We start from the raw sequence: 26519 nt of genomic DNA on the forward strand, positions 1-26519 counted from the left end.
TCCAGAACAGAACTCTATTTTTAATCCTTTGTAACTGGCTGGCACTGTCATGGTTACCCATTGTTCAATAAGAAAACAGTAACCTGTTTGGCAAACCTAGCCCTTAACATTAGATATACAAGTGCATAAAGCAGCTTCAGTGAATTGTAGAAATAAAAATATTAATTGGCAGGGACAAAGTTAAGTAAAGTAGCAACTTTTGAACTTGAGTTGATCTATTCCCTGAAGGATTTTTTTTTAAAAAAAAACAGCAAAGGCTGCTTTGCAAAAATATATTGGCAAATACATTTTTAGGATTATAAGATAACGAAGTGCAATGGCCATGCTCCATTGGGAAGATGATATTAGCATGTCAAAAAGGCTGAAATCTCCAAATAAGGTAAGTTAATGAAAGGGGGGGGGGAAATACTTGTTTTCCTATTAAGTTTAAGTACATATGTGTAAAAGACTTATGTGGAAACCTGACTACTGTATTCACGTAGTGTACTAATAGATTTTTTTTAAAAGCATAATTTCTTGAATAAACCTAGTGGTTGATTTCACACATAACATCAAGTCATAAGCTTAGTTTACAAATCATAGTTGGGGTGGAAATTACACCAAGACATAGGACAAGACACATGATGCTAAGGCACAATGTGAACTCAACTGATAACAATTTGTAAAGTTATGAGTAAGATTAAGAAAGTGGTTACGGTAAATAAACTTTCTTTTTTACTTATTGATTTCTAGAATTTGGGTTTTCCTAATTAAAGAGGTCAGCAGTCAGGCTAACAAAAATATGTACTTAACATGGCACAGGGTGAAACTTAGTGGTGCAGAGATAATGATTGGGACAGAATTATGAGGTTATAATCCAATCCAACAATATAACTGTAATGTAAATAAGGGGAAAATATTTCTCTTGATGAAATATGATTGGATAAATAGACAGTCTACCAGCTTACGATAATAAGATACAAAATTGTAAATGACTAGATACTTTCATAGTAAAGTTCCTTTCAGAAACGGTTGGCTCTTTGTCATATCATAGAAACGTATTGTTTTAATGACCATGAAATGTGTGGCCATTGCTGTCTTCTGATACGTTTGTTCAATTTCTTATTAGAGTATGCCACTCTGAAATTTCATGGCGGGTGCCTCATCCAAATATTAATAAGCCTTTTTTTGAAATTTGACAGGTTTAGCACATTTTTGTGATTAAATCAGTGTTTTCCAAACCATTCCAAACTTGGCAATATTTTAGTTGTGTGGACTTCAGCTTCTAGGTTTCCTGGCTAGGGAATGATTAGTTAGGGAATTCTGGAAACTGAAGCCCACATTTAAAATTGCCAAGGTTGAGAAACACTGGTTTAAATAGTAAAGCCAAAGACTATCTTTCCCAAACCATGTTCTGAAACTCCAAAATTCATGGGGATTATGGGAATTTAAAGTACAACAATAGATAAAGCTGATGATGTAAAGACATTTGCATCGGCATGAATGAACATTTAATACTGGGAATGAACGTGCATGCAATTTAACAGATTTAACAGATAATCAGAGTTGGAAGGGACCTTGTAGGTCATCTAGTCCAACCCCCCCACCCAAGCGGGAGACCCTACATCATTTCTGACAAATGGCAGTCCAATCTCTTCCTGAAAGTCTCAAGTGATGGCGCTCCCACAACTTCCGAGGGCAAGCTGTTCCATTGGTTGATTGTTCTCACTGTCACAAAGTTTCTCCTTATTTCCAGGTTAAATCTCTCCTTGTCCAGTTTCCATCTATTATTCCTTGTTTAGCCTACAGGCGCTTTAGAAAATAGCTTGACCCCCTCCTCCCTGTGGCAGCTCCTCAAATATTGGAAGACCTCTAATGTCTCCCCTGGTCCTTCTCTTCACTAGACTAGCCAAGCCCAGTTCCTGCAACCGTTCATTGTACGTTTTAGCCTCCAGTCCCCTAATCATCCTGGTTGCTCTTCTCTGTACTTTTTCTAGAGACTCAACATCTTTTTTATAATGTGGTGAACAAAACTGGATGCAGTACTCTAGGTGTGGTCTTACTAAGGCTTTATAGAGTGGTATTAGTACTTCCCTTGATCTTGATTATATCCCTCTGTTAATACAATTTAGGGTTGCATTAGTGTTTTTGGCGGCTGCTGCACACTGCTGGCTCATATTTAGCTGGTTGTCCACTAAGACTCCAAGATCCCTCTTACTGTTACTGCTGTTGAGCCTGGTTTCACCCAGTCTGTATGCGTACTTTTGGTTTTTCTTGCCAAAGTGTAGGACTTTACTTTTCTCTACATTGAATTTCATTTTGTTAGATATGGCCCAGTGTTCTAGTCTGTCAAGATCCATCTGGATCTTGAGCCTATCTTCTTGGGTGTTAGCTATTCCTGCCAGCTTAGTATCATCTGCAAATTTGGTAAGTTCCCCTTCTCTTCCCTCATCTAAGTTGTTAATGAAGATATTGAAGAGTACTGGGCCTAAGACGGAACCTTGTGGCACCCCACTGCTTACTTCCCTCCATGTAGACTTAGGCCCATTAAGGACTACTCGTTGAGTACGGTTTGCCAGCCAGTTGCAAGTCCATCTAGTGGTGGTGCTATCTATTCAACTTTTTTCTAGCTTACTAAGAAGTAGGTTGTGGTCTACTTTGTCGAATGCTTTGCTGAAATCTAAATTATATGATGTCCACAATATTTTGCTGGTCTTCTAATTTAGTCACTGTGTTGAAGAATGAAATAAGATTGGTTTGGCATGATCTGTTTTTAACAAACCCGTGCTGACTGCTAGTTATTACTTTACTTGTTTCTAGACGTTGGCAAATCTGTTTTCCATTATCTTCCTAGGTATTGATGTTAGGCTGATTGGTCTATAGTTTCCTGGGTCTGCTTTTTTTTCCTTTTTTGAAGATGGGAACCACATCAGCTCTTTTCCAGTCCTCTGGTAGTTCCCTGGTGCTCCAGGATTTTTGAAAGATATGGTACAATGGTTCTGAGATGACCTCTGCCAGCTCCTTTAAAACTCTGGGATGTAATCCATCAGGCCCCAGTGATTTGTTTTCATCAAGATCAGACAGGTGTTCTCTTACTATTTTTTTTGCTTATTTTAACTTTTATTTCTGGTCTGTCTTTTACAGTTATGTTTTTGGTGGGTTGAGCTATAGTTTCTTTTTGCGTGAAGACCAATGCAAAGAATGAGTTAAGCAGTTCTGCTTTCTCTCTGTTGCCTGTTACTTTCTTGCCGTCTTTTCTCTTTAGTGGACTGACTGTTTCCTTGATTTTTTTCTTGTTATTTATATGTTGGAAGAAACTTTTTTTATTATCTTTGACTTTTGTTGCAAGTCTTTGTTCATTCTGAGCCTTTGCTATCCTAACTTTGTCTTTGCAGATTCTGGCTATCTTCTGATATTCTGCCTTAGTTGTATGTCCTTCTTTCCATTTTTTGTACTTGTCCTTTTTTTTCTTTCAATTTGCCTGAGAGATCTTTGTGCAGCCATGCTGGTTTCTTCTTGGATTTCTTGTTTTTCTTTCTCAGTGATATTGTGCTGGTCTGGGCTTCTATGATCATACTTTTTAGAGTTTCCCAAGACTCTTGAGTTGTTTTCCCCTTTAGGATTTTCATCCATGGAATCTTTCCCAAGTTCTCTCTGAGTTTATTGAAATCAGCTCTTTTAAAATCCAAGACTCTGGTGTCATTATGTTCTGTTGCTTGTATTTGTGTTATGTTGAATTCTAGTATGACATGGTCACTCTCACCCAAGGTTCACTTCTTCTCTGTTTGTAAGAATTAAAACCAGTATGGCTGTCCCTCTAGTTTCACCCTCTGCCTTTTGGACAACAAAGTTGTCAGCTAGGTTGGTTAGGAACTTGTTTGATTTCTCACTTGGTGCAGAATTAGTTTTCCAATTGATATCAGGATAGTTGAACTGCATATGTTTCCTGCATAAGTTTGTTAGTTGGCTGGCAAAAAGGACATCTATTTTTTCTGCTTGATTGGGTGGCCTATAATGTACACCTATGGCCATGTCATTCTTTTTTTCTTTTATATTGACCCATATGCATTCTAGGAGATTTTCATCTTTGGTTTCATGCATTTTTGTAGCAATATAGTGATCCTTTACATACAGTGCAGCTCCACCTCCTCTTTTATGGGGTCTGGTTTTTTTGAATAGTTTGTATCCTTCTACCAGTATGTTCCAGTCATGGGTTTCATCCCACCAAGTTTCTATTATTCCAACTATATCATATTTACCTTCATGTATTCGTAGTTCGAGTTCACCCTGTTTGTTCCCCAGACTTTGTGCATTTGTATATAGGCACTTGAGAACTTTATGTCTGACACTGTGTTTACTGTCTACATAACCTGTGTTGTGCCTGCCTGCCCCTACTTTCTTGCCACCTGTTTGATTAGTGCACATGGTATGATACTCACTATTAAATGCTTGATTTGGGTTGGCATCAAGGTTGATAATCTTACCTGCACAAACATCTATTTTGCATGCACTGCTATCCTTATTAGTTTTAGGTTGCTGGGGACAGAAATGTTCTGAATCCATTAATTCTCTGTCCTCGCTGTTCAGTTTCAATGTTTATCCAGGAAATCTGTGAATTTAATGCCAAGGAACTCAGTCCCTTTCTTTGATGGATGCAAACCATCTCTTTTGTACAATTGGTATAGAATTATTCATTTTGCCATCTACTCATCAAATTTGCCACCAAGCTGGCAGGAATAGCCAATACTCTAGAACAGTAGTGGCTGACCTTTTTGTTGTCGCATGCCAACAGTGCATATGTGCACGTGCATACATGCGCATGCATGCCTGCAACCATAATGCAATGCATAGGTGACCCCCCCGTGCTTCCCCCGCCCCCTGTGCATGCTCATGCATCTCCTGTATGCACCCTGCCCCCCACACATGCACGGCAGATACCTGAAAATCAGCTGGCTGGTGGTGCATGCGCATGAGCAGTGGAACTGAGCTAGGATGATGGCTTGCGTGCCCACAGAGATGGCTCTGTGTGCCACTTCCAGCACGCGCGCCATGGGTTTGCCATCATGACTCTAGAAGATAGGCTCAAAATACAGAAGGATCTTGACAGACTTGAACACTGGGCCCTATTTAATAAAATAAAATTCAATGTGCAGAAAAGTAAGGTTTTACATTTAGGCAAGAAAAACCAAATGCAGAGGTACAGAATAGGTAATACGTGCCTGAACAGTAGTAACTGTGAAAGAAGGATCTTGGAGTCCTAGTGGACAATCACTTAAATATGAGCCAACAGTGTGCTGCAGCTGCCAAAAAAGCCAATAGAGGGATATAGTCAAGATCATGTGAAATGTTAATACTACTTTATAAGGCCCTGGTAAGAACCACACTATAAAAAATGGTTCGAGATTCTAGAAAGTGTGCAGAAAAGAGCAACAAAGATGATTAGGGGACTGGAGGCCAAAACATATAAAGAACGGTGGCTGGAATTGGGTATGTCTAGTTCAATGAGAAGAAGAACTAGGAGTGACATGATGGCAGTGTTCCAATATCTAAGGGTCTGCCACAAAGAAGAGGGAGTCAAGCTATTCTCCAAAGCACCAGAAGGCAGGATGAGAAGCAACAGATGGGAACTAATCAAGGAGAGATTCAACTTAGAACTAAGAAGAAATTTTCTGACAGTTAAAACAATCAGCGGAACAATTTGCCTCCAGAAGTTGTAAATGCTGCAACACTGGAGGTTTTTAAGAATAGATTGGACAACCATTTGTCTGAAATGGTTTAGGGTTTCCTGCTTGAGCAGGGAACTAGAAGATCTCCAAAGTTCCTTCCAACTCTATTATTCTGTTATTTGCCATGATAGTCATATGTAGAACATCAATAGAGTTCTGAATCAGGTCAGCTACAGAGCTGGAAAGGAATATCTGAAAACTGAATGGAAGTTTTTTTGTAGGAGCAGAATTCATGTCACAGAAGATGCCTGTTTTTTCAGGAATTCCTCCCTTCCATTGCAGCCAGTGGGATTACTTGATCCCTTGCAGTATTTTCCCAAATCTGCAGAATTTTCCCAAATCTGCAGAAACTTCTATAGGAAAAATAAAATGAGCTATTGAGTTGTACCAGCCTGGCTGCGTAAAAATTCAATCTGAATCCAAGCCACTGATTTGCCAATTATGCAAATCTGCTTATATGTACATCATGATGCTTAACAACTGTATGATGCTTTGAGTTCACACATGCTCATTTGCACAATTTCTGCATCTGTTGAGCGGGCAAATTAAATATCTCTCCCTTTTTTGGACCTCAATACTCTTATGCACCTTCATAGAGAAAGGCAATTAATAGGTTCACACGTGGTTGACTGAACATATGCCTGCAATTGTTTTTCCTCAGTGCTTGCATAACTAAGATCTTATGCACACCCAGGGACATTGGGGGACCTAATTATCTAAATACAAAGTACCCATGTGGATTTCTGAAGCTAATTACATACCTACTTTCTCTCTTACTTTTAAGTATATACAAACAAGGTGCAAGGCAGAGCCTATAGTAAGCCTTTATATATACAAACTACAAAGTCTCCATAAAGAAGACTCTATGCTAGCCAGAAGTCTTGGAGACTTAAGACAGACAAAGCTGATTAAGCAAGAGAGAATGCGATGTCGGTTTTGGTGAGAGAGGAGGAGGAGGGACCATCCACTGCCCTCCCATTGAGCCAGCTCAATTTGAAGGCAGCGTCAGAACTGCGAGAGAAAGAAGAGAGAGAAAGAGAGAAAAAATGGGAGGGAAGGCAGGATCTAACTTGGATATTTGAGATTTGAGGACTGGAATTACTGGATATCGTAGATAGAGGGTAAGTAAAAAGAGAACCTGTCTTCTTTTGGGATTTAATATCATTCTGTTGTGTCAATCAGTTCGTTTTGTTTGCATTCCATAGCAAACTGTGGGATACAAATATTTGAAAAATGTTTTTAGAGTGCGTTAAAAGTGGCTGATCACAAATAGCAATAATGGATTCTGGAGCTTTGTAACGCAGGCACAAAAACAAACAGGAGAAAGCAAGGACTTTTTGCTTCAAAGAGGAGTGGGGTTCTGTGATTTAGAACAGAGGCACTTTCGGAGTCAGAGTTCAAGTTGCTGGGCCATACTTAAAGGTGCAAGAAAACTATTTTGCAAGATATTTTTAAATATCTGTTTATTTTTCCACACTTCCAGTTGCAGGTGGAGCCTATCTTAGTGCAGTCATCTCCAAGACACAATATGTAAGTTACTGAAAGCATTCTCTCTCTATATGTGTGTGAGTGTGTTCCTCTGAGGTTTTATTTGTGTTAATCTCTAATGCCCTGTCCATCTTGGGATAACCACAGATGCCTGAAATGGACAGCCCTGCTATTACCAAACCTTTATGCTTTTAATCCACATTCTTAGTCTCCTGAGGTCATGTTTTTTTAAAGACTTCTAAAGACAAAACTGATTGCCCTGTTGCGAAGTCTGCCGTCTAAGACAGAAATGGGCAGATTTCAGGCATGTAGAAACTGCTGAGCTTTTTACTCAAATCCTGAGATCTGTAAGTGGAATCAGAAATGAAACCTATGATTCGGGCAACGGGACTCACAGCACAGAAAGAATAGGGTATTTGGAGCACAGCAGAATTCCAGTCTAGCTTTTATCAATCCAATCTTTATAGTTATTACGAGTATTTTTTAATCCGCAATCTCATTTAGGAGGAAGGAAACCTTTTTTATTATTATTTTTAGACACTGGGGATTAAAAACCTCTGTAAACTTCTGGAAATTACCATAGGTACGTCGATAGATAGATAGATAGATAGATAGATAGATAGATAGATAGATAGATAGATAGATAAGCAGGCACACATCCACACCCACACCCACACACAGGGGACTAAAAACTTGTAATATTCTGGAATTATATATATATATATATATATATATATATATATATGTATATGTATATGTATATGTATATGTATATGTATATGTATATGTATTTATATATTTATATTTATATTTATATTTATATTTGTGTTTACATACAATTTCCAGAAGATTACAAAAGTTTTTAATCCCAATGACTAAATATATATTTCCATCCATCTGTCCAAATTAAGGGATTACAGGGTCATAAAAAGGGAGGTTTTTAAATATATTAATGAACTAGGCTGCTGATTTTTCAAGCTCCAATATGAACTATACTGCCTTTGTAGTGATTCTCCAAGACTGGAGATAATTTATTGAATATTATCAACAAATACAATCTTAGGGTTCTCCAAGTAAGTCTAGATAGGACCATTATTTTTTGTTTTTGAACATTGATTTTGTTGAGCTCTTGATATGATTTTCTCTCCTGTGAGGCAAAATATTCCTCTCAATTCTTGATCTGATGAAAAATGTATCGTCATGTAATCAGGTGTCCTTGTGCTGAATCCTTATTTCTCTATTGCCTGTGCTCCAGTCACCTGACATCCTTCGATGTAATGGGTGACAAAGTTAACAGATTTATTTAGTCCTATAACACAGTGTTTCTTAACTTGGACAACTTTAAGATGTGTGGACTTCTCAAACATGGCTGGCTGGGGAATTCTGGGAGTTGCAATTCACACATCTTAAAATGGCAAAGGTTAGAACGATGCCCTTGGTTGGTGCCAGTATAACAGGAAAAATCTAATGCTGTATAACCGAGAAAAAGTTAAGGCACTGGTGGAGAGAAGAGGAAGAAAATGTCAAGGGTCACAACAGCAAAGTGTTGCCAGAACATGTCTGTGCAGCTGCTGGATGCCTGTGGGGAAAAACCCATATGCAGTATTATCGATACTAAGCTTGATAAACCAAGCCTGACATAGCATAAGGCAGCTTTGTCAATCTTTCTAACATCTATAGCCTGAGACCTACTGTGATTGCTGAGGGTAAAAACTAGGTCTTTGGGCTTAACTGGCTAAATTAGGAAAAGCAGTGGAGCAGAAAATAATTGCCTCTTCCTAAACTTCCCACACCAAGACACTATTTACCCACAAGAAAAAAAAGTCACAATTTTGTGCTCTTATCCATCCTGAGGTCTTTATTCATCATGAGAAGGTCTCTTTCAGCAACAGCCTTAGCTTCCAGCTTCCTGCAATTGTTGATCCTGAATTGGGTAGATATAGCCTGAAACCTTAAACCACTAAAATTCTTTTCTTTTTTAAAAAGGGTCAGTTGAGTTCCCTAGTTGTTTGTTTTTTAGAGAAAATGATGACTATCTTATTGGCAATCCCATTGTCTCTCCAAATTTGGTGTTTGAAGTACATTCTTCCAAGCCAACCCATATGAGAGATGGGGCTGATTAATGATTTTAGAATTTGCAGTTGGGTTTATTTTTCTTCTTTATGGATTTTTGCTATGTATTTCAAACCTATTTAATTGATGTTTGCTAGTTAGAAGAAATAGTAATAATAATTAATGATACAATACAAATTATAATTATTGCTATCTCTGAGAGCCAGTATTTAAAAGTTCCTGCAAACTTTTTGTATTGAATTATAACAAAAATAAAGGATTTAGACTATTTTGGAGAACTTTTCCCTTATAATTTATAATAACAAATGTGGAGGAGAAATGGAAACTGAAATTCATTTTTACAGACTACAAATCCCATCCCAGTAAAAAAATCTGAGGCAGGGAAATGTTAGAGTCTCTTATAAAGTTTTAAATTGGTATTATAATAAATTTTCCCCTATTTTACAATTTATGTTAATTCTCTAAAGGGCTGTCTGACCTTGGCAACTTTAAAATTTATGGACTTCAACTGCCAGAATTTCCCAGCCAGGGCAGCTGGGAAATTCTGGGAGTTGAAATCCATAAGTCATAACATTGCTAAGATTAGACAAACATGCTCTAAACAAAACAGAAGAAAGAAAGAAGAGTGAATTAATAGCCCCAAATAACTAAGCACTAGGCAAGAACAGTCAACCTTGAAAAGTTTTGGATTCCAGCTCCCACAATCCCTTAATAATTGCCAAATTTGCTGAGGTTGATGAGAACTGAGATCTTCAGTGATGTTGTTTATACAATATGAGTATCCATCTGTAGATCTCAGCCACATTCTGGGCCAGCTGCTAAATGAATGAGAAAGCATTTGACTGAAATTTTCTTCCCTGAGTTTTTTCTCTCTCTAAATGATTATTTTAATTCATTCTCCCTGCAGCCTTTCTGGATCAAATATATTCTTCGGGTATCACTTATGCTAGGATCCTGGTTCATTTAGTAATATATAATCTAGACTTTATGAAGTCACTTTAGGTAAAGATGTTATATACAAAAAGATCTGTTGGAATCCTCCCACAGTTGAAATCCTTCTATAATCTGTACACATTTGTTCTGGTAACATTTTAGCTTCAAACTGATTATAAGTTACATTGCCTTTGTTAGGAATTGCTATGATAGATCTTAATGGACTATAAAAACTTGATTAATGTTTGAACTGCTGCTTTGAGCATCATTAACCAACAAATCAAATCTGAATAAAGGGAATATTTGGTTTATCACTACTAGTTGTGCTTTTAAAGTTGTAGCGACGTTTCGGCAGAATCTCATCTGCCATCATCAGGCTTCTGTATAGTGTTCATCTGTGAGTCAGGCTTTTATATATATGGGGAATTCAAAATATATCTGGAGATATGGTAGAAACAAAGTGAAACGAATGAGAACAGAACAGCAATTCCTCAATCTCTGTTCAGTATTTGGATTGGGGTGTTAATAATTACTCCTGTTACTACTTTTTCTCCAGTGCTTTTTGAGTTCATCTTGACTCCTGGCAATTGCCTGGATGAATCCCTGTAGTTTCCTTGGCAATATTTTCAGAAGTAAGTTGCTATTTCATTCTTCCTAGGGCTGAGAGCATTTAACCACAGCACCAAAACTGACTCTTTGCAGTAAACTGGACTGCAAAATACCAGATGATCCTCTTTATGGCAAAAGAGAGTTAAAGGAATTTTCCGCAAGTTATCAAGCTTTTGGCAGCTACTTTTACAGAAAGCAAGATCCTTCCAGGGTGTCTTTTCACATTATGCAATAAAAAGTTACCAAGTTTTCAGCAGTGGGAATACTTTCACTTTGACAGCTTTCTGTCCCTCCCTCCCTCCCTCCCTCCCTTATATAAAATACAAACAAAAATAGAAATAGGGAATTAGGGGAAGGAGAAAGACAGGAGAAAAGAAAGTGTGAAGTGCAAGGGAAAAAAGAAAAAAAAAAGGCGTTGACTTCCAACACTTTTTAGCACAATACAAGATAAAAACATTCCAACCTCAGCTTTTTGCTTTAACACATTAGTACAGTATATAACTAGCCATTTCTATAATGGCAAATCTATCTAATTGACAAAACCAAAGTCAAAGTTTCATTTTTTTTCACCACAAGCACAATTTCCAGAAGTGATATCCAAGTGAAAAAAGTACTTAAATATATTCTCCTCTTTGAATAAAATGATCAATTTAACCATTCCTGCTTTATCTTTCTTGCTATGGATACAGTATGTACAGTATTTGTGTTTGCACCTAATAATCTTTGTGAACTATCATCATTTTTATTAGGAAAGTTCACTATACTTTCAAATTCTTTGATCTTACAGGGAAAAATACTCTTTTTTTCCACCCTTTTTAAAATGCTAAACTTTTCCTTAAACACGTACTCTCTCTTGACTTATTAAGAAAGGCACACAACCTTTTACTGATGGCCTTTGTAGGCTATACAGGTGGTCCTTGATTTATAACCACAACTGAGCCCAAAATTTCTATCACTAAGCAAGAAAGTTTTGGCCCATTTTATGACCTTTCTTGCCACAGTTGTTAAGTGAATCACCGCAGTTGTTAAGCTAGTAGTACAGTTATTAAGTGAATCTGGCTTTCCCATTGACAGAAGGTTGCAAAAGATGATCACATGACCCCAGAACACAGCAACAGTCATAAATACATGCCAGTTGCCAATTTTGATCAAGTGACTATGAGGATGCTGCAATGGTCATGTAAAACAAAAAGTCATAAGTCACTTTTTTAAAGGGCCATTGTAATTTTGAAGGGCCATTAAACGTATGGTTGTACATCGAGGACTACCTGTACTTTTAAATGATAAACAAAAGAAAAAGAAGTCAAGGTCACAACCTTAGCAGCTAAGCTCACTCTTTTTACATGCATGAAATTAATCTCCCAGGCTCTGAACATAATGTTACATATTACATTGCTGTCATCTAATGGTCTGTAGGATTTCTGCATCCCAAATGTAATACTGTAGACCTATGCTTACAATAGTATAGCTTGGAGTTTTATAGGTGTGGCCTGTTTGAAAAGGAGGACTGAATATTTGTGAAAAAACAAAAGAATCTAATGATTTATTTCACTGTATAATTGGGGCTGATTTAGTATTCAAAAATAGTCAAATACTCAAAGTATTCAAAAGTATTCATTTTAATATTCATTTGATTTTTCTGTACTGATTTTCCCCCCCAGCATCATGGACTCCTCAATTACATCTTCACCTGGAAGGTAAGGAAGAAAACAACATGGTGGGAATGGATGTTTAAATCTGTTCATGGTAGCAGAATCTAGCCCTATCATATGCTGTGTAGTCAAAAGCAGATGACAAGTAAAGGGTATTAAGAGTTTTTTCTAATCTTTTGCTGCTGTTTAGTGGTTGCCTAGATTTTTGCAGTCTAGATTTGGTAGGCCTACCTCAGCCTTTATATTAAGGTGGCTTACAACAGCACTGAACAAGTGGTACAACCTCCTTCGTTTCTTAAAGTTCCAGCGCTCCCAGGATCATGTGGTACCTACCATCTGCCTATCCAGATGGTAAGAACTGGCCCAGATTTCTGATTGTCACAGTGTTCCATGGTCATACGATCACGATTTGTGATATTCCCTGCTGGCTTCCCACAAGCAAAGCCAATGGGAAAGATGGCAGGGAGTCGGTAGTCACCATCATGGGAGATCATTGCTTAATGACTTATGATGATTCACTTAACAATGATAACTGGTAATTTCTACAACCGCATTTGATAAGCAGCATGCTCATATGACATTGCATTTTACAATTTGATCATTTAGTGATGGATATTCTAATCCCAATTGCCATTGTTAAGCAAGGACTATCCGTACTTAATATTTTGGGAAGGGAATGCATAGGTGGTCACGTCATACCTATGAGAAAGGCTGAGATTTTGCATTGGAAAATTATTTGTGAAAGATTGAGTCATTATTTTTAAACAGATAGTCCTATTTTATCATCTGTTTTCTATCTTTCTTTGCTGACCATATTGTGACCAATTCAAAATGCAAAGGACAAACTTCCTATTTTTCTCAGAAGCTATCCATACTGTGATTGGCTGGCCCCTGTATCAGATATGAATCTACTACCCAGTCAGAACAGGTTTCAAATTGTAACAACATGTCACTTAAAAAAATGAATTGGAAATAATACTGGAGTGAAAACCTAATGGGATTGCCAATGTGGTGACTGATATGGGAAGTGATTTAAGATCCATTCTGATCTGGAGGTTGGAATTTGCATCCATGTGGGAACAATGATAGGCCAATGGATGGATGCTCAAAATGAAGACTGCACATTTTTCTTAGTATATCAATGTATCGGTAGATACATATAAACAGTACAAGAGGTAAGATAGGTCTCATATACAATATACACTGCTCAAAAAAATAAAGGGAACACAAAAATAAGACATCCTAGATCTGAATGAATGAAATATTCTTATTAAATACATTGTTCATTACATAGTTGAATGTGTTGACAACAAAATCACACAAAAATTATCAATGGAAATCAAATTTAGCAACCCATGGAGGTCTGGATTTGGAGTTACACTCAAAATTAAAGTGGAAAAAAACATTACAGGCTGATCCAACTTTGATGTAATGTCCTTAAAACAAGTCAAAATGAGGATCAGTAGTGTATGTGGCCTCCACGTGCCTGTATGACCTCCCAGAACGCCTGGGCATGCTCCTGATGAGGTGGCGGATGGTCTCCTGAGGGATCTCCTCTCACACCTGGACTAAAGCATCCCCCAACTCCTGGACAGTCTGTGGTGCAACGTGGCATTGGTGGATGGAGCAAGACATGATGTCCCAGATGTGCTCAATTGGATTCAGGTCTGGGGAATGGGCGGGCCAGTCCGTAGCATCAATGCCTTCGTCTTGCAGGAACTGCTGACACACTCCAGCCACATGAGTTCTAGCATTGTCTTGCATTAGGAGGAACTCAGGGCCAACTACACCAGCATATGGTCTCACAAGGGGTCTGAGGATCTCATCTCGGTACCTAATGGCAGTCACGCTACCTCTGGCGAGCACATGGAGGACTGTGCGGCCCCCTAAAGAAATGCCACCCCACACCATTACTGACCCACTGCCAAACCGGTCATGCTAGAAGATGTTGCAGGCAGCAGAACGTTCTCCACAGCGTCTCCAGACCCTGTCACGTCTGTCACATGTGCTCAGTGTGAACCTGCTTTCATCTGTGAAGAGCACAGGGCACCAGTGGTGAATTTGCCAATCTTGGTGTTCTCTGGCAAATGCCAAACGTCCTGCACGGTGTTGGGCTGTAAGCACAACCCACACCTGTGGACATCGGGCCCTCATACTACCCTCATGGAGTCTGTTTCTGACCGTTTGAGCAGCCACATGCACATTTGTGGCCCGCTGGAGGTCATTTTGCAGGGCTCTGGCAATGATCCTCCTGTCCCTCCTTGCACAAGGGTGGAGGGAGCAGTCCTGATGCTGGGTTGTTGCCCTCCTACGGCCTCCTCCACATCTCCTGATGTACTGGCCTGTTTCCTGGTAGCGCCTCCATGCTTTGGACACTACGCTGACAGACACAGCAAGCCTTCTTGCCACAGCTCGCATTGATGTGCCATCCTGGATGAGCTGCACTACCTGAGCTTCTTGTGTGGGTTGTAGTCTCCGTCTCATGCTACCACTAGAGTGAAAGCACCGCCAGCATTCAAAAGTGACCAAACCATCAGCCAGAAAGCATAGGAACTGAGAAGTGGTCTGTGGTCACCACCTGCAGAACCACTCCTTTATTGGGGATGTCTTGCTAACTGCCTCTGCTTTCTACCTGTTGTCTATTCCATTTGCACAACAGCATGTGAAATTGATTGTCAATCAGTGTTGCTACCTAAGTGGACAGTTTGATTTCACAGAAGTGTGATTGACTTGGAGTTACACTGTGTTGTTTAAGTGTTCCCTTTATTTTTTTGAGCAGTGTATATTATATTTCTATCTCTCCTCTCTAAGCAATGTTTCTCAATCTTGGCAAATTTAAGACATGTGGACTTCAACTCCCAGAATTCCCCATCTGGCAACCTGGTTGGGGGAATTCTGGGAGTTGAAATCCTCATATCTTGAAATGCCAAGGTTGAGAAATACTGCTCTAAGGATTAAAAGCAGACTGAGTGATTCCACCTTCCTGGATTTCATCCTCAAAACAACTTTGTGAGGCAAGCTTGGCCTCACATCATCTAGCAAGCATCATGGCTGGACCGTTTTTCCCCAGAGACCGAGAAATAGAATTTGGATTAGGCCTCCTTCACCACCTCAGGGCCAATAGGCCTCTTTTACTATCTCAGGACCACAATTAAAAAGTTTCTGCTCTTGGTGGAAACTTATTTGGAAAATGGAAGGGAAGTTCATGCAGGAAAAGATAACAGAATGCCAACTATTTTTGCATTGGTGGGAATTTCCATCATTTATATGAATATTAAACTCATATGCCACTATTTTGATAGGATATCTCTGCATTTAGGTGCTTCATGGCATAGAACCTTTTTATCTGAGGAACTGCCTTCTTTTGTTGTTTCTGCCCTTCTGTCGAGATCAAGCAGAGTGGATCCACTCCAGATCTCCTTGATTAGACAGTTTCTTCTGATATCTTCTCTGTCATGGTAGAATAGAATGATTTCCTCTGAGAAATCAAGAGAATTCTGCCTATAGAATGATTTCCTCTGAGAAATCAAGAGAATTCTGCCTATAGAATGATTTCCTCTGAGAAATCAAGATGGTTCCCACACTGATGACAGTTGAGAAGTAAATCTGTTTATTCTCCCAGACTTTGGGACAAGGAAATGGTTGAGTATCTATTAATTTAGATTTTTTTAAATGTATACTTGTATGTTTATCTTTTTTTTACTTTTTAATTATAAGCTATCCAGAGTTTTGGGGGCTCAGGAAGCCTATATAGACTGAATAAATGAACAGTCTCCACATAATTGTACTTTGACTCCTACTTTAGTTAATATTGTCACATGAACTTATTGTACTTTTAATCTAAACATAATATCACAGCCTGGTCTAGCCTTCTAGTTCAGTGAAGCTTTAGGATGGGACATCTCATTATTTTTGTTCTTTCTAGAGTAGTTGCCTTCAGTACTTTGTATATATTTTGATTTTATACTAGTTTGACTGTCAAAATGACTTTGAAGCCTGAACTTTGTGTGGGTTCTGAGATGACCCTGGGAAGAAAGAATGGCAGTTTAAATATGCAATACTGTATAGAAAAAGTTGCCTGTCTTTTAAGACAATATCTCTGAGAAGACAGTGGTCTTTAAAAGTGGCTTCTATTTATTTATTTAACGTATGGCATCTGCAGAAGCCATGCAATCATTGATATGAAAATTTAAATAAAGTGTCAGCAAATATATGTGTGTATATTTTATATATATATATTCGAGAGAAAGAGAGAGAGTATATATATAATTATGTATGTATGTATGTATGTATGTATGTATGTATGTGTGCTTGTATAAGGCAGTGTTGGGGTGTGGATGGCGAGGCAGGTATTGGGATGGTTGGCAAGGCAGGTGTTGGGGTGTGGATGGTCTAGCTGTCGGGAGCCTGGGGTAAGCTGGTGCGGGGCATGTGGGGCAGCTCCAGCAACCCTGCCTTCCCTCATGGCCACGCCACTGGCGCATCACTTGGTCTCTTGCTGTGGTATGGCAACAAGCAAGCAGAAGAAGTGGGTCACGGCCACATGGGGACCTTCTGGATGGTGCCGTTAGCGCCACTACTGCAAGACAAGGCAGGTGTCGGGGCATGGGTGGCATAGCCACAGGGGCCCTGAGGTAAGCTGGTGTGGGGCATGGGAGGCAGCTTCAGGTTCCTGCCTCGCTGCAGCAGCACTTTCATGCCACATGACCTCCTATGACCTGCCACGAGCAAGCAGAAGAGTCCCTCCTGTACATGGGGAAACCCTTCCTGAAAATAAGCCCTAGTGCTTATTTTGGGGCCCAAAAGAAAATAAGATCTTCAGAGAAACACCACACACAAACACACACACACACACACACACTAAGAAAAACCATAATAAAATCAGCATAATATGGAATCATAGAATTGGGATAGACATTATAATATAAGGACAGATGTTGTAACACTACAGGAGAATCATTTGGCTGATGATCAGATTAAGACTTGATGGAAGATCCTGGGATAGCTGAATTAAAATCGAATGTTCATGGCTCCTTAATATATCTCCATCATGACATCAAAGAATGCAAGATTATTAATTGTACCCAACAATACAACATTTAGTGGCTTAAACATGCTTAAGTGGGATTTAAAACATGATGCATTGATATTGTTGATCTTGTATCTAAAGATATAGACCACAACTCCTGTATCTCACATCTATTAAGGTGAATCATGCTGACTGGATGTGATTAGGAAGGTAGCATCAGATGTCTGAAGGACACTGGATTGGAGAACAGAATGGAGAATAGTGCTTAACTAATGAGTTTTGGGTGGGGTGAACACTGGGGAGGGGAGGGAATGTCTGGATACAAAAACTATTTTCCCAACCTAGACCTGGATGGCCTTTGAAGCTTTTGTGAGGTCACAAAGTCCCTACAATGCCATGGCATTCAGAATCTTTGGGAAGCAGGTAATTCTGGGGGTCCACCTGTCAGCGGATGGGGCTGCCCTGGAGCTGGCAGAGTGATGCCACATCTCAAAATGTACCATAATCTGTATCGCCGCCTCCGTGTTTTCCCCTGTTCACCTTTTAACACCTCTTTTCCTTCTAGCAATGGTGAGGCAGCATTGATCCGGAAGCAAAAACTGGAATTCCAGGTATTTTGGTAGGAAGAGACTTTTCTGAGACGTATTCTGTGGTGGTATTGGGCTGAGAAGAAATGGTTCTTAGTATGGAGAAACATCTGATATAATGAGAGATTAGGGAGACTGGCTAAAAGCAGTGTGGAACCATGGTCATATAAGGGACATTATGTTATCCAAAGAAAACTGCTGGTAAGATACAAAACTCTTAACTTTAAAATCTGTTTGTCCTTCCATCGTGTTGCTTGGAGTGGTGTTTAAAAAATACAAGCCAGCTCTTCTCTTTGTATGAAGAAGTTTGTTGCCTGATGTTTGGGCTCCCACCTTGTAAGTACTCGCACCCAAAGATTCTGGGTTCTTTTGAGAGGAAAAGTGATATATAAATAACATGATTAATATGAACAACAACACCATAATAAAAATAAAAACCTTACCACATCAGTAAGGAATATTAGTTCAGAGCTAGGGAGTAAGTGGGCATCTTTTGAACCAGGTGGACTGAGATACATCCCTGCAAAATATAGCTGAGCCCTTTGTGAATGTTCAGCTTTTTTATTTTAAAATTAAATCTACAACTTACTTATTTGTGGCAATACCATAATAATGTAATAATAATAATAGTAATAATAATAAAAAAAATTAATAAAATAAAATAATATAATAATAACAATGACAACAACTTGGTTGATACCTAGGATGCTGGCAGCAACCCGCATCAATAATCAGTGCCAGTCAATGATATTTGTGATATATTTTTGAATGTTCAGTTGACTAAGTTTCATGTTTAATGAATAAAATATATAATAGTATTACTACTAGTAGTAGTAGCAGGAGGAGGAGGAGGAACAAGAAAGAGGGGGGGAGTATGCAAGCTATAGTACTTTTATTCCCTGGCTAAAACTAGTTGAAACTAGTTTCTAAAAATAGTTGAAATCAATCCTACAAAGTTGAAAATAGGTTGCATTTATTTATTTAATTTATATGCTGCCTCACTATCCAAAACAACTGTGGACAGCTAAGTATGGGTGTACAATAGAGCTCTGCAACTAAGATATAATTCGATTAATACATTTTAAATATCTTGGGATACCTGTATTTTATAATTTTGCATGACATTGTTTTCCTCTTTTCAGTAAAATTTGTTTTTGTTGACAAAATGGCAATTTCCTATGGGATAGATAGGCTGCTCAGTAAGGGAGCCATTTTGGTCTAGTGGTTAAGGTACCAGGCTAGAAACCAGGTCTGTGAGTTCTAATTCTGCCTCTGGCATGAAAGGACATGATATCACTCTTTCTCAACCCATGATGTCTGGCTTGGGCAACAAGTGGGTCAGTCACAGCCAATGGACCAACACTCACTTGATTCAAAAAATCAGACTCTGCACTTCCAGAATAACACTAGTGAAATAAAAATAAATGGAATGCTGATCTGTCACAAAATGCCAAAATAGATATTTGAAAATGAATTATGTGTGCATCTTTGTAGGTAAGTAGGTGGTAACTTTTTCTTACAGTCTCTCTGAACTCTTTTTCAGCGCCGTATCATTGAAAAAAAGCAACGCCGAAAGCGCCAGGAGCCACTTATGGTTCAGGCCAATACAGATACCAAAGTGAAGGGGTGCCGGGGAAGGCAGAAAGCAGAGGAACGCATCCCACTCATGGAGTCTTGCAGTGAACACAGCCTGGGGAATAGTGAGTATCCTTGTTCTTTCCAGTCTTATGTTCTCCTCTTACAGAACTGCTAACTTCTCTTTCAGGGGGCAGAGCTTGGTCAACATTGATTTACTCATATCTGCAGATTTGCAGGTAGGTCATTTATGCTTTCCGAATAATAAGATCACCGTTACTCATTTGTTACCTCTGTTAGGAATATAAGTCGCCTAACAGGTATTTGGGTTAGAAATATATAAACCAGGATAAATATTTTAAAACTAAGAAACTTTAAGAAAATGCAAGAGCATGCATGTGGTTTCTCAAACAGCCATAAGATGGAGCCAGAAACCTGGTTTGTTTAGTCTTAGTCTCAGAAGAGAGTCTGTCTGAGTGAGTATCTCTGTTTCTTTCTGTTGGAAAATATTGCCGTTCCTCCATTTTTCCTAATTGACTGATATTACTGGATTTGATGTAAGTCTGATACTGAACTGTTTTTGACACTAGAATTTGATATTTCGATTATTCCTGGATTGAAAAACTGACTGATTTACCTGTGAATGACTTTGGATTGCTTATTTTGGACTTTGCTTAATCCTTTCTGGAAGTAAAAACCTACATTTACTGTACAGTGTATCTGTGTACTGTGTGTGTATTATTCAAACACTTCTTTCTCTCAAATACGTCTCCCTGTATGCGCTCATTCTCCTAACGGGGAATTACCTCAACAACTTCCAAATTGGCATATGTGTAACATGTAACGTGTATCACAAATTAGCCATAGCTTTCCTCTTTTGCCACTGAAGGTGTTTGTTTTGACAAGGAGCCAAACGGTGGATGCATTTCAAGGATAAACAGAATTTTTTAAAAAGTGAAGAAGGAACAACAGCAATTATTCATGAAAATGCATGTTATGAAATAGGGATTATTTTCAGAACTAGAGTTTTTATTTTCTTTTAATTAAGAATTTTTGATAATTTGTTACTTCTGGAAGTTGGTCTGTGCTTTTTAATGTTGCCAAAGTTGAGAAATGTTGGTCTATTGTAGTCAAAAATCAAGAGGAATCTGGTAGCTGTAGTTCACTTCATCAGATCTTCCCAGTACATCAGTGTACTTCCCATGTAGGACTAAAATTGGGATTTCCCCCTATCCCCTCATTCCAATTAAATCCTAAATTAGTGATATCATTCAATGCATCAGATGATGTAAACAGCAGAAAGCTTATGCCTTTTAATAAAATGTGTTAGTCAGAAAAAGTGCTAGCAAATTCCCATTGGTTTTTAAAGGGAAAAGTGAATGCCAAAACTACAAAGAGACAAGTTTGTAAATGTGCTTTGGATGTGGTACAGCCGAGACCTGATTAAAAGGGTACAAAAAGTTGCTGTGTGTAAAACTGGAAAGTGTAGTGCAATTTTTTCCCCTGGCAAAGGCTATGCAAACCAGATTTTTGCTTCACAGTGGATCATTGAGAAATGAAAAATGATTAAATGTGAAAAAGTGATGATTATATTGATTTAAAGAAAGTATGTGACAAAATTAAGATGCTACAATGTATTAGATACTTTACACAAATATTGAGTTGAAGGTTGGTTGCTGAATGCAATGCTGAATATGAATGGAAGGAGTGCTTATGAGAAAATAAATCAAATGCTTGCAAATGGTTCATTGCTGAACAGAAGACAAAGATGTGCAATTTCTCGTTGTTTATGGAAATGTTAGAAGTCTGTTGGTGGGGAGGTCAATATTGCAATTGCATGTATGTTTGTATGCAACCACAGATGTGTGTAGTTAGCTAAAAACCCAAATGGCCTGCAGTGAAAGTGAGATTGTCTGATGCATTGAGGAGTATGGCTCTGAAAATACCCTAAAAAGACTTACGTATTTGCCGGCGTATAAGACGACTTTTTTGCCCTGAAAAAGATGCCTCCAATTGGGGGGGTCGTCTTATATGCCGGGTCGTCTTATACACCGGCAAATAGTAATTGGGAAGCACTGCGGCTGCCCGCGGCTGAGGCACTTTTGCGCACCGTGGGAAGCGAATCCCGTGAAGCTGAAAGGAGCAGCCAGCCTTCTCCCAGCTCCCAAGGAAGCGAGGCTCGACCGCCCGAGCTCCGCTGAGGTATCCGGCTGGGGCTGTCAGGAGTTGTTACCGCTGGCGCGGCTCCGCGCGGCTCCAGTCCGCGTTGCCTCGGGAAGGAAAGGCAAAACCAGGAGCCGCTGCTGCCATTGCAAAGCGCCGCCGCGGCTCTTCCTTTTGCCTTTCCCTTCCCGAGGCAACGCGGGACTGGAGCGCGCGGAGCCGCACCAGCGGTAACAACTCCTGACAGCCCCAGCCGGATACCTCAGCGGAGCCCGGGCGGTGCGAGCCTCGTTTCCTTGGGAGCTGGGAGAAGGCTGGCTGCTCCTTTCAGCTTCACGGGATTCGTTTCCACGATAGACAAAAGTGCCTCAAAAAAAAAAAAGTGCAAAAGTGGAAGGCGTGCGGAAGAGGGGGCGAGTATATAACAAACTATATTTTGAGTGGAAATGTTGGGGGTCGTCTTATACGCCGGGTCGTCTTATACGCCGGCATATACGCTAAGTAGTTGAATTTGGAAGGGGAAGTAGAATGAACAATTATAAGTTATACCTAAATGGCAAAAAATGTAGTAGAGTTTGTGGATTTTGCTCCCACAAACTGAATGGTAATTGAAAGTTTTTATTACAGTTACCATGTCTTCCCAGCAAAAATCTGGATGACCTCTAGATAACAGCTAAGAGATACAAATGCTAATTCTTTTCTGCTATGCCATGGTCATCTGGAATTTGCAGCCCAGAGAGTAGCCCTGCCCTTCTTCCAGATTCCACTATTTTCTTAAAGAACGGAAAACTATAAAGCAAGGGTGTCTAATTTTAAGGCTTGGACTTCAACTCCCAGAATTCCCCAGACAGCATAAAGTTGCCAAGCTGGACACTCCTGCTGTAAAGGGATAGGCTGCTGCTCTGGAGCCAAGTATTATTTCAGCAGCTCTATTTGGGTCAATTAGCAATATTATTAGGATGATGTAGTCCAGTGATAGCAAACCTATGTCAAAGGTGACACGCCACAAAATTTTGGGTAACACACTCTCATTCTACACCTGACAACAACTGTTCTTGAAAACATGCTCTGTTCCTGCATAATTTTTGGAAGCTGCGAAAACCATGCAAAAATGGGGTGTGTTCTCTTGTAGCCTCTTAACCCTCTGAAAATGAGTTTGTTTTACTCATACTTTGTTTTTGTAATTATTTGACATTACTTTACATAATACATAGCACTGCATGTTTGGTCTGTATGTTTTTAAATTAATGAATATGTAAAGAATTGTTTCTTTTTTGTTTCCCAGGTGGGAGGGGGGCAGTGACATGCCAGCAGGGTCAGGTTAGGCATTCCAAAATTGTTGACACAATAAACCCAAAAGATTTGCCATCACTGATATAGAGTAGTCTATTGGTCTCTCTCAGAATTGTATCCAAAGCCTCTTGGTATTGGAGCAATTTTTCTCAAGTAAGTAGAAGAGGGGATGGACAAATGAGACTAGGAATCAGGTTGGAATTTTTAATGGGTATGAAATTACTCATTCTAATGTACTAATTGTTTGTCTCTTCAAAGGTACAAACAACCCTTTTCTTGTGGAATCCGTTCCAGAGGCTCACCTAGGTGTCCATATGTGGGGTAGCTCTATCCAGATGAGCCGATCACACAGCGGCCAAGGGGAAAGCCAAGCAATTGGGCCAGGTAACCCAAAATTTTGAGCCACCAACTCCAGATGTTCTACATGGTTCATCCTTGAGACCCTGCAAATGCAGCTGCCAAAGTTTCCAGCAAATCAAAACAATCTTACATCATTCATTTTATTTCTCCTTTCCACTTGTTCTCTGTGCTATCCTTCATTAAAAAAATTAAAATTTCTCAAGGCAGGTGAGACCAAAAAATTATAGGGAGATCAGCTTGTATATATGTGTGAATAAACTTGATATCACAGAAAGCCCACGAGTCTTCTGCAACTTCCCTTTAAAGAAAATGAATTGTGACTATTGTGCTGTCATCCCTGAAATATTTCCTTGCTTGGAAATAAGGCACCAGCACATATCAATATGTTCTTTTGAGATAAGCTCCATCCTGTAGTTTTTAATTTGGGCATGGAATATGTGCCTTGTAGGAAACTTCAGCAAATTCAATGAGTGGCTGGTTAATAACCAACTTCTAAAATTGAGCAGGAGCTTCCTAGACACTTCAAATGTACACAACTTTGCTGGAGGCAGAAGCTTGCTCTGCAAAGACGTGGGGTCATATAAAAAGGTTCTAAAAGTGTATCAAGGGTGAAAATTGGATTTAAATATCATTACTTTTAATTATGAGACTTTAACCCACACCCCCACACCATTTCCACACATCAAATGTGATTCCTAGGTTTAAAATTAAATATGTATGAGAGAGAGTGTGTGTGTGTGTCATATAATTTAACTGGCTTCATACAACATGATAGACTGAACTAAAATTAAGCTGGGGAGTTTGTCGGCCAGTGTCAGTTTATGCCAGGCATGAAAATACATCCCAGTTCTCCAGTAACCCAACTTCCTAATTTTATAAATAGCTAACAGAGAAGTTTCACAGCTTCAGTAAGGCTACTTTAGTTGCCATGTTGCAGACAAGAAGAAAGATATATTGAAAAATATAACAATTGAGTCTTATATAAAGGTCAGTCCCAGAGCTTAAATCCCAGCTTTTTTTCTTTTCACCCTTTCATGTCAACAATTATGACTACAATTGAGCCCAGAATTTAGATTGCTAAACAAGACAGTTGTTAGGTGAACCATGCCCCATTTTACGGCCTTTTTGTCATGGTTGTTAACTGAATCACTATAATTGTTAAGTGATTCATGCAGTTGTTAAGCGAATCTGCCTTCCCCATTGAGTTAACGTGTCAGAAGCTCCCTGAGAAGATTGCAAATGAGCATCCCAGGATCCCGGGGATACTGCAACCATTGCAAAAACATGCCAGTTACCAAGCACCCGAAGTTTGATTATGTGACTGTTGGGACACTGCAATGATCATAAGTTTGAGAATTGGTCATAAGAGGCTTGGACTAGAAGACCTCCAACTCTTTTATTCTGTATTCTTCTTTTCAGGGCTGACTTTCAGTTGTTCGTTTCTCAGCTTTGAGAATTGGAGACTCCTCTTCCATATTAACATAATAACTCTGTCCGGCCCCAGAATTGTTAGTTCCTGCCTTACCACCTTTGGTCCTTGGTAAACATGTTAGAAGACCATATAAATTAAATCAATCAATCAAAATAACAAGAAATCATGGTTTAAAATGTTTGTGTACCAAATTGATACCGTATGTGAAACCTATCATAATATATATGTCAATATTTCTCTCTCTCTCTCTCTCTCTCTCTCTCTCTCACACACACACACACACACACACACACACACACACACGTCTCATTCAAAGAGGAGATGACAAAGAGAGACAGATGTTTGTGGGCTGTTAATAGGCAATAGAATCTGGGAAAGCATAGGACACAATTCTGATTTCCTGGAGAGGAAAGATATATATACTATGTGGTCACAGGTTGTGTGTTTATAATGGGGAAGGCTCATTCTCATCCTACCAGTGAAAAATAGTACATTTTCAAAATGTATTTGATTATAATCCAGACCATTTGAAGGATGTTATGTTGAAGAGGGTTATCAAGTGAAGTCTGCACTGTGCTTTTTCAAAAATGACCATGGATGTTCATACCATTTATTTGTGTGCTTCTCGGTACCTGTCTTTCTTTTCACCTCTCTGAGCAGATTTTTTTGATGAGGCAGAGCTGGAGGTGGCCATTTTGGAAGAAACCCAGCCTATCAACAAGAATGAATCCATTCCCAAGAATGGCTGGCAGGTCAAAAAAAGAGAAGGTGAGGCCAGAAAAAGGAGAAATTGATGAGATTGCTTATAATGGCATTCTCTGTTGCTAAGTTACTGCCTTTGGAGTGAAGCACATGGTTGCCAGGCAACACAGTTTGGTCAACAAGCCAAGCTTGTATGCATCTGAGAAGGAATGAATTCTTACTTCATGAATTGGCGTGACCAAAAGTGGAAGCAATCTAACAGATACGATGCTAAGGATGATGGTATCAAAGGACTTCTATCTCAATGTTTCTCACCTAAATTTCCAAGTTTTTCTAGGCACCATAGAGGTTCTCCAGAGCCACTGTGCCTTTTGTTAAAAGCTTCTTCTTTCTGCCTATTTTAGTTCTTCATTTTAGCAGGAATTGGGAAAGAAGGCTAGTAATGAATTCTCCCTGGATGAGCCAACTTCAAAGATATCAGCTCTAGGATGTAATTGTTAATCATTAAGTTAATTGTTAAATTCTGCCTTTAAGCTTGCTCCAGATTTAATGTAGAACCAGCTCATAATTACTGGGAGTTAAATTATTAATGATTAAGTTTTATTTCAGATAGACTATCCATAGCTATAATAAGGATGGTCCCTCTGAACAGCTCTTAATACTAGTCATCAGAAGAAGTAGTACAGGTCAGCATTTCTCAGCCTTGTCCATTTTAATATGTGTGAACTTCAATTCTCAGAATTCTCCAGCCATTCATGCCATGCTATCTGGAGAATTCTGGGAGTTGAAGTCCACACGTATTAAAATGATTGAAGTTGAGAAACATTGCTACAGGTTTTTCTCCCCCAAAATTTGATTCTGTTACATGAAAACAGATGGAAGAAATGGCAGGGAGGTGAAGGTTATATTACAAAAGGA

General features: G+C 39.1%; 1 protein-coding gene across 3 annotated transcripts in view; it reads left to right on the top strand.

The window, feature by feature from the left end:
• The first annotated feature begins 6364 nt into the window (after nucleotides 1-6364).
• TULP2 (TUB like protein 2) overlaps nucleotides 6365-26519 on the top strand; it is a 34980-nt gene continuing 14825 nt past the window's right edge. The window contains exons 1-7 of one of the 3 annotated variants that reach the window (XM_026677458.2): nucleotides 6365-6826; nucleotides 7189-7235; nucleotides 12470-12505; nucleotides 18055-18100; nucleotides 19620-19776; nucleotides 23366-23491; nucleotides 25560-25667. In XM_026677458.2, coding sequence (XP_026533243.1) covers nucleotides 12474-12505; nucleotides 18055-18100; nucleotides 19620-19776; nucleotides 23366-23491; nucleotides 25560-25667 — 469 coding nt within the window. In that variant the 5' untranslated portion in view covers nucleotides 6365-6826; nucleotides 7189-7235; nucleotides 12470-12473. The remainder of the gene's footprint in view (nucleotides 6827-7188; nucleotides 7236-12469; nucleotides 12506-18054; nucleotides 18101-19619; nucleotides 19777-23365; nucleotides 23492-25559; nucleotides 25668-26519) is intronic. The other 2 variants (XM_087946795.1, XM_087946794.1) reach the window with 2 other exon arrangements.

The sequence above is a fragment of the Notechis scutatus genome, chromosome Z (genome assembly GCF_049901735.1).
Source record: "Notechis scutatus isolate UNSWTSFEM ecotype Mainland chromosome Z, rNotScu1.2, whole genome shotgun sequence".
Lineage (NCBI taxonomy): Eukaryota > Metazoa > Chordata > Lepidosauria > Squamata > Elapidae > Notechis > Notechis scutatus.